General features: G+C 40.1%; 1 protein-coding gene across 2 annotated transcripts in view; it reads right to left on the bottom strand.

Moving 5' to 3' along the window:
- Positions 1 to 2,804: 2,804 nt before the first annotated feature.
- The window catches only part of gabrb2a (gamma-aminobutyric acid type A receptor subunit beta2a), a 93,600-nt gene continuing 86,939 nt past the window's right edge, over positions 2,805 to 9,465 (bottom strand). Inside the window, exons 8-10 of one of the 2 annotated variants that reach the window (XM_067457954.1) lie at positions 6,571 to 6,815; positions 5,993 to 6,133; positions 2,805 to 3,509 (exon numbers count right to left, since the gene is read on the bottom strand). In XM_067457954.1, the coding sequence (XP_067314055.1) occupies positions 3,165 to 3,509; positions 5,993 to 6,133; positions 6,571 to 6,815 (731 nt within the window). In that variant the 3' untranslated portion in view covers positions 2,805 to 3,164. The remainder of the gene's footprint in view (positions 3,510 to 5,992; positions 6,134 to 6,570; positions 6,816 to 9,465) is intronic. The other variant, XM_067457956.1, reaches the window with a different exon arrangement.

The following is a 9,465-nucleotide window of genomic DNA, read 5'->3' as shown; positions in this document are numbered from 1 at the left end:
TCCTGACAGTTTTTTAATTCCAAAAGATGGTTTGCGTTAGTGCAAGCTGTTAGTAAATCTGGCCCAAAAGTGCCAATGCAAAAGGATTTGTAAATTCACGTCTGTATAGTAGAAGGCGCAGCTCAAACTGAAGAATAAAAGAGAAAAGGATGCAAGAGAATTTCAAAACTCTAAAAAATAAAACAAATGTATTGTATAACTAAAGTAATTTTTGCTTTTTAGTTTGGTTGAATTGGATAATCGAAGGACAGCAGCAAAAAGACATTGGTTGATAAAGTGAGATTATACATAAAGTGTATTTGAGTTATTTAACATTTAATTATTGCAAGTTTGTGTAATATTCCCTGTTTTTACTCGTTTTATACTGAAGAATAATGAATCTGTTTTTGTGCAGGTGAGATGAGTAAATGGATGTTTCACATTTAGTCTAGAACTGAAGTAACTATCATGTCCACACAGCGCACACAATAGCCCCTTTCACATAGTAGTACCGGTAAATTACCGTATAATTAGACAGAATGACTTTACCGGTAAATACACAAATACGCCGTTCACACTAGCAGCGGTGTTCTGACTTTTTAACGGTAAGAGACCGTTCACACATCAGTTCCAAAATACAGCTAAACCATGTGCTGTCAGTCATCAGAAATGATCTTTAAAGGAACTGTGTGTAAGAAATGCATTTCAGTTAATCATAAAATTGCCCTGATATGTCACTAGACATTAAGAAATCATGTTCATTTCAAATACTTATATCACTGACAACAGTAGTCCGGTTTAGAAAGTTGTTGTTGCAGCCCTCAACTGATGTTGATGTTGACATGTTGTGTTTTGTCCTGAAGCTCCGCCCTCCACCTATCGACCAATCATGAATCCAGTAGTGTTTCGACATCTGGGTTGCCAGATCTGCTCTACTGACCACAGCTGCAACTACAAACATTCCTGCTGATCCTGCAGCCAATCTGAAAAACCTCGAGTCAGGGGGGAGGGGGAGAGGGGATGCACCGCTCTACAGTCATTTGAAAGTGATTGCAGTACCAATTTTGGCCACAGTCTTACATACACTTCCTTTAAACGCGAAACTTGGCAACGGTCAAAGATGGTAATTTAGCGCATATTTACAAAGAAAAAAAAAGACTTGCGTCATCGCTTTTTGATTTCATATGTGTGGATGGTCTCTTTCATATTTGTGTTCCGGTAATCTTCATTCCGCGTTCACACAGAGCACATTACCTGTAATTTACTGGTGATGTTACAACCTCCCTTTGTTAAAAAATGGTTCCAGCAATTTAACAGTATTTTTGAAAGGTCCTGTTCACACATTATCTGTTATCGGTAATTTACCAGTAAAGACTATGTGTGAAAGGGGCGAATGCCTCTCAACATGAGGACAGAAGAGCTGTCAGTCAAGGAATGGGAAAACAAAGTAACTTGCGTTACTTATTTGAAAAAGTAACTCAATAAAAAAGATATTTTATTGTGCATTTAAAAGTAATGCATTACTTGTTACCTGAAAAAGTAATCTGATTACGTAACTCACGTTACTCGTAATGCGTTACCCCCAACACTGGTAAAGACTTTCTGACTGAAGCCGCCGTAAAACTATAAGGAAAATTCTGTAAGATAATGGTTTAAGAGATATAAGCTTCATTAAGCTTTAATAATTTAATTTAGATACATTTTCATTATTGTTGACAATCATTACACAATATATATATTTACAGGTCATTATGAAATATCATTATAATTTACAGGATTTTATACAAAATTGCCTGACAGATGCCTTGATTGTATGATCCAGATCCTTCACATATTGTTAGTAAACTGAAGTGATAGTTACCATAAATTTCAATGATCGGTTTTCCTGCTTAACTTCAACTGGTACACTTTGAGGCCTTTGAAAAAGATTCAGATCCGTTTCCCAATTTTTAAGAAGCAAGATTTTTTTCTTCAACCAAAGTCTTCAACATTAAGAAATCTAATACACCAAAAAATACGTTTAAATAATGAACCATAACATTAACATCTGATATTATAACTATTGAATCAGAAAGTTTCTTCTTTTTTTTTTACCATGATGTAATATCAGCTACTAGTTTTCAACTTATATCTATCGATAGTGTTAATGGTTTACAGATATATTGCGTCTTTCTTCGTTGAGGTTAACTCGCCTCGTCCAATACACCCATGTATCGGAAAACACTTGAGAGATGTTAAACAGCCGTTCCCCCTCCCCAGCGGCTCACCACACAAAATTTATACAGTGTAGAGATGAGGACTGTTTAGCATTTACACGGCCAAGGTACTGTTGACACAGCCGGAGTGGACAGTGAGCCCAACAGTGAGCCCAACCACCAGGGTAATGGTCCATGTCAGTCCGTCCTTTCCACAGGTTCACATTTGTCCTTTGTCGTGGCCCAGCCTGTCTGTATTTCCCCTGCATCAGATAAAACCTTCGTTTTAATAGGGCTGAGTTTCCTTGTTGGCCCAACATCAAAAAACTAACAAACAAAAAAACACAGAAAAAAAACCCAACTAAAAAACAATAGTAAAAGGACCTGTTTTGAAAATACCCTGTATGGCTTCCTGACAGCGTCTTTGCATTGCATCCTGCAAACTCATTTGAAAGAACAGAAGAACCTTTAAAGTGTCAAATGAAAATGCATTGTGCTCCAGCTCTCTGCAAGAGATAAAGAAAACAAACCAAAGCATGCTTTTAAAAGATATCTGATATACAGCTTAACTATAGGAAAATAGACTTTCAAGACCGACTCCGTTTGTAAAGCTTTCTTGGATGCAGTTGGCTACGAAGTAAACATATACTAACCCAAAAAACAAATCCCTAAAATATATGCAAAGACAAGCATAAATATTTGATCCACAGAGTAATCTACATATGACAAATATAAGTGGTATATTGAAACTCTGGAACAAGCCCTGTACTGCATGTTTTTTTCTCCAGTTACGCCGCCGTGGGTTTCCTCAATGTTTATGTCCAAAAAAAATCGAAAGAGAGTCCATCCTGATGTTTTTTTTTTTACTTTGACTGTCTTTCCTTAGTCTTTCCACTATATATTTGAAATAAATCAGCAAAAGGTGTAGTTTTATTCTCTTTTTTTACTTCTTTGTTTTCTTTTTTGGTCCGTTCCGCTCTCCGGATCCTTTTAATGGACGTAGTAAAGCCAGTAAACTACGTTGAAGAAGGAAAACACGGTGGGGAAGATCATCCTCGACCACTTGTCGATGGAGTTGACATCGGACAGGTCTGGGATGTTGACCTTGAGCTGGGAAGCCCGTCTCCTGAGCCTGCTTTTCTTCTGAGTGGCGTGGCGTTCCAGGGCGCTGTGGCCATAGTTTTGCCGAGCCATGGCCGCCCGACGGTACTGCAGGGTAGAGCTGTCGTAGGCTAGCATGGTGTTGCGCGGGTCACCCAGACCCCTGGACAGATCGGACGGCCCCATTTCGTTCTTCATCTCTACCGTGGTCAGTCGGATATCATCAGCGGTCATCTATAGAGAGAAGAAACACCATAGCATCAGGTCTGAATATGAATCACGGTCTTCACAGCATTTTTCTGAGATCTGTGTGTAAGAAAATTCCAAACTCTCTTGATGTAACTGGAAGCTGCCTTTACTTCCTGAACCTTCTCTTCTTTTTGAATCACAGACCGCAGGCTAATGCTGTTTTTCCATAAGTTGGAATGATGTACAATGATGGATATCATGAACTAGATGTGGAAAAGAAGTGGACTATCCCTTTAAAACTATGATGAATGCAGTACAACCATAGTTGGCAAAAAATACGAAAGAGTAAATGAATAGTTAGAGATAGTTACACTGCACTCATAGTAAGCTGTGGATAAAGCTTTTCAGGCAATAATATCCAGAGTTATTTCCGAATTTCAACCATGACATGGTTAAAATTCTGTCTGCATATAAATAAGGCAAATAAATGCAAATAAAAAAGGCAAAAACATGAAGGCAAAAGTCTAGATCAACAGTGAGGAATCAGGTTGCAGAGATGGAGGTAAGGAAAGGCCAGGGCGGGGAACCATTAAGTTGCTTCCACTTTGCTCGTTAACCATACTAAAACACTGTGTTTACTGTTACATTGTCAAAAATGTTAATTTTAAAGTTAAATTTTAAGCATTATTATGCTCACTGATCATTAAAATTATCCTGCAAAAGCTGCCAATGAGACATAAACATTGCTAATGCAGTCTGCTAAATGCTAATGCTACTGTGCTTTGGCTAGTAAGAATGCTACTTATCAGTATATATTAAAATAATATAGGTTTTTGTCAAGCCTATTTGACAGATTAAGTGGGAGTTCCCTGTTTGTTTTATTAAAAAAATCTAATGATAACCTTGGCAATAGATAGCGCATTTTCTGAATTTTCGAAATAACAGAACTTTTCACTTAATTTTATACCTTGTTTGCTTTGAATTATATCATATACATATATCTTCAGTTTATGGAACAATTGGCCACTTATTTTTTATATATAGAGAAAAATTCTGGCTATTACAAAATTTTCAGAACTTATTTTGTGCTAAACATTACCCCAAAATCAAACTCTGCACTCTAATTTCCAGACAGTTAAGACCTGTTCACACCAAGAACGATAACTTTAAGGACTACTATATAGTGTATAGTATAGTATAGTATAGTATAGTATAGTATAGTATAGTATAGTATAGTATAGTATAGTATAATATGTACTATAGTGATAACTCAATTACATTAAGGGACAATGGCGTTCTGTTTATTATAAGTGTTTTGTTGTCTTTAATGGTGTTGGACTTGGGTTGGACTTGGATGTGTTGGACTTGGGATGGTGGGACTTGGATGAGTTGGACTTGTGTGGGTTGGGCTTGGGTGAGTGAGTGGAACTTGGATGGGTTGGACTTGGGATGGTGGGACTTGAGTGGGTGGGACTTGGGGTGGGTTGGACTTGGGTAGCTGAGTGGGACTTGGGTGGGTTGGAGTTGGATGGGTTGGAGTTGGATGGGTAGGAATTGGGTTGGACTTGGGATGGTGGGACTTGGGTGGGTGGGACTTGGGTGGGTTGGACTTGGGTAGCTGAGTGGGACTTGGGTGGGTGGGACTTGGGTGGGTTGGACTTGGGTAGCTGAGTGGGACTTGGGTGGGTTGGAGTTGGATGGGTTGGAGTTGGATGGGTAGGAATTGGGTTGGACTTGGGATGGTGGGACTTGGGTGGGTTGGACTTGGGTAGCTGAGTGGGACTTGGGTGGGTGGGACTTGGGTGGATTGGACTTGGGTAGCTGAGTGGGACTTGGGTGGGTTGGAGTTGGATGGGTAGGAATTGGGTTGGACTTTGGATGGTGGGACTTGGATGGGTTGGACTTGGGTGGGTTGGACTTGGGTAGCTGAGTGGGACTTGGGTGGGTTGGAGTTGGATGGGTTGGACTTGAATGGGTAGGAATTGGGTTGGACTTTAGTGGGACTTTGGTGGGAATTGGGCTTTGACTTAGGTGGGTGGGACTTTGCTTTAGCTCTTTAAAGTCTGGATTCAGTTTGGCTGTCAATGTTTTTATCGTTCATCACCTTGACAAAAGTAATTCTGAAAGTGATTCCAATGATACCGTTCCTGTTTGTTGTTATCGTTATTTTTGTGGTGTGGAATTTCCTATTTTTATATTATAAGAATATAGATATAACTATTATTAAAACGTATCATTATTCTTGGTGTGAATGTGTGAACAAGCATACGCTGCTCAAAATGCCACGCTCGCCGATCAAACAGGAATGGGCGTCTGGGAAAAGGCTCAGGTGCAAACAGTAACTGAAAAAAGGGCAGGACAACGTAATGGTGGAAATGATGATGGCTACCATCATTCCTCTAAAGGAACAACAGACAGTCATCCAAAGAAATAATAATCAAACAGAAAGAGCTTGGGTGTGTTTACTTCTGGTTGGTTATCGATGCAGAGCCATTGCATTTTTTGACTTCAGGTCAAATATTCAGTACCTTAAGTCTTTGATCGCCTAGTCCTAATGCTGCATCCTCCGCAAAGATCGGATCCCACATCGAGTCATACCCGTCAATTTCCCTCTGTTTCATTCTGGCATAGAGAGCATCGTCTCTCTGAACTACACTTCCCACCAACCACTGCAAGCATACAAAATCAGCACTGTTACAGAGGTCGGCCGCACTCAGAGAGAGACACAACTCTTTCAATGAGATTAGAAGGAAAGCCCTAGAGGCTCCGCCAGCCACGAGCTCGGACGCGGCCTGCCCGGCATGAGCAAGCGTGTCTGTTGTTTACAGCTAACAAAAGTCTGCGCCGATCTCCCGGATATTTCATCACATGTTTCTGAGGGTAAAAGCCCATTAGCTTGTGGTTGGTGAACAAGCTTATGCCAGTGGAAAAAATACAGCTATACATCCGGTGTTTTAGCAATCTCCAAAGACCACTGACCCTGAAAGGACACTGATAGAAGTCACAGCATATTACCTCAGAGAACTGACCACCTACTGACCAGAGGCCTTTGTAAACAAACCCTAATGATGCACGGCGTGTGTGTGTGCGGTCAGCTCGGCAGTACCTTGTTGGGGTCGGGTCTGAGTTTCTCATTGTTGGCCGTGGCGGCTTTTTCCGCCGCCTTCTTCTGCCGCTGAGGGCCTCTCCCGAAGAAGATATAATTGACGAAGGCGTACTCCAGCAACGCCAGGAACACAAAGACAAAGCAGCCCATCAGGTACATGTCTATGGCTTTCACATAGGGAATCTTGGGAAGGGTCTCTCGCAAGTGAGTATTAATGGTGGTCATGGTCAGCACGGTGGTGATACCTGGAGTTCAAAAAAAGTGTTCAAGGATAATTAAGCACAGTACAGCATAGTTCAAGTCAATTGCAGCTTTATATAACAAGAGAGCTGAGATGTAATTATCCAGCAAGTACTGAGTAGGAGCTGCCAACTAAGCAATTAAGGAGGTTATTCATGTGTCATCTTCAAACTTGAAACCATTATGGAAACTTTGACAACAATAAACTTGAACACAATGTGCTAATGCAAAGGCAAACTACAGTTACATGCAAGCTACAGCACTTCCAGAGAGAAGTTTGGAGATATGCCTAGGTCCATGACCTGGTATACACCTGGTGTACACCTGGTATTAAGATGTATTTGGTGGATAGGATCACAAGTGGAAGATGCTAAAAGTTTTCAGCTTGTCTCCTTTTCAACCACTACCAGAGGTAGCCAAAAAAGCATTTGATCAGACTGATTTCACAGTGTAAACACTCATATGGTCGAATGTGTTCTAACAGGTACAAAAGATCGTCTACTTTCCACCTACTGACCTAGAGAGTGATTCTATAATTGCAGATATATTTTGCATTTCAAAAAGTTAAGGGAAAAAAACTGTTCACTAACAAAAATGCTTAATGAAAACAAATTCCATTTGAATAATTCAGTGCTTGCTAAACAAGTTACTTACTTTTTTTTCTTTTTCTTTTTCTTTTTTAATTTTTATTAAAAAATATTTGTCAACTCTGTTACAGACAAATTGGGCAATGTGTATAAAATAACATTGGTAACAGAGTTTGACGGTAACAGGATCATAAATGCTAGGAGCACATGATGGCACTAATGAAATCATGATTAAAAGATCTTGTGATGCATGACAACAATTAACAAATTAAAAATATAGCCATATGGAAATGCAGAAAATAATGACTTTGGACACCAACTGTACCTGCAATTATAGAATCATCCATTAACATTATGGGAAGTGTGCTAGCCAGATCTCACAATGATCTCTCACTATTCCTGATTTCTAACACACACTCACAGTGTTCGGCATGGTCTTGTGGCTATCAGAGCACAAACTAATTCTGGTGCTCTCCATATTTTTTTCCGTCATCTCCAGTCACGTTCATATGTAAATTGCATTAGCTTATTTAGTCCATTAGATCATAAGATCTGAAAAAGCCCTTACATTTACCTGCCCATAAACCCTCCCCTCAAAGGACAGAAGTGGTTAAAAGTGGACAAAAGAGATGGATTAAAACACCAGGTGTCAACTGGAATGTGCCTCCCTCGTCCACTTGTGATCCCATCGACCAAAACACATCCAGGTGTCAACAGTGCCCTAGAGATGTGTTCAGTAGCACTATTCATATCTTACACAGGGTTATGGATTTTAACAAAGGATGATTTTAAGAACAAACATTGTGGGCCGAGTTACATGACTAAGACTAATAGCTGAGTTTTATCTAATAGTAATACTTGGGTATCTAAGACAGGAATAGACCAGAGACTTGAGAGTGGGCTCTCAAGTAAGCAACTGCATAACAACCACTCAGAACACCATAGCAACCAGATAAAACAACCTAGAAATACCAAGAACACAGCAATGCTAAAAACCACCTAGACTTGAGCAGGCAAACACTAATGACATTTTCTTAAGAAAATGTCAAAATTTAGTTATATGATGGATTTCTGCCTCTAAACTCACCTCTAACCATGTGCTAAATTAGTCAAAAACAATTCATCAGCATTTCCCCCATATTCCCAAATGTTTAATTTGTTCAGCATCATCTCTGTTTCACACATATTAAGCTTTAGCAACCATGTTCATGAAGATAGCTCAAGCAATTTATTTCGAAGAGAGAGTGAGTGAGAGAGAGAGAGAGAGAGAGAGAGAGAGAGAGAGAGTGAGAGAGAGAGAGAGAGAGAGAGAGAGGGAGAGGGAAGAGGGAAGAGGGAAAGAGTTGTCAAGTCTGTAATAGAGATGCTGTATTTCAGTTTAAATAATACAGCAAGGTTCTTGAGACATGTGTTTCCTTGTCACATGCCCCTCACTGCAGACAGATTAATTCTGACAAGTTCACCCAAACACAAAAGGCCCGGCCTTCCTATCATCAGTGATCTATTCTCGCCGCACCCCCCACCCCCATCCCCCCAGTATCAACGTCAGAAGAAGCCATTTTGTCATAATGGCAGGAACATGGCCCTGGACATAAAACACGTCAGTAAAGACAGACCGGAGGAAAGTTTGTCAGCTTAATCAGCAGTAATACATCAGCGCAGATCAGGAAAGGCTACAGAGCGCTCCTAATAGAGTTTGGAGCAAGAGGGAGGGGAGCACTGGCAGCGCAGCATCTTCATTGGAGTGAGGCAGATTTAAGACCCACTTGAGTCCAAGCATCATACAATTTCATTTGCAATTTGAGCTTCCTCTTTTGGAGCACAGGCAGGTAGTGCATGAAAGGAAAGACAACCGCATTATCTCACTAGTTTCTTCTAGACAGTAATGTGAGATCAAATGGAGATTAAAAAAGACCCTAGTAATCTCATGAGTCTCCTCTAGATATGCATTCAAACATTTTTCTACATTCTTAACAAAAACATCTGAGTTGACAAAGGACCCCAGTAGGTCTAGGTCTCTTGAGAAATGAAAGAACAACCTTTGAACAATTTTCATCTTGGGAACAGA

Source organism: Pseudorasbora parva, chromosome 11 (assembly GCF_024679245.1).
Source record: "Pseudorasbora parva isolate DD20220531a chromosome 11, ASM2467924v1, whole genome shotgun sequence".
Lineage (NCBI taxonomy): Eukaryota > Metazoa > Chordata > Actinopteri > Cypriniformes > Gobionidae > Pseudorasbora > Pseudorasbora parva.
This window is presented reverse-complemented; position numbering and strand designations above follow the sequence as displayed.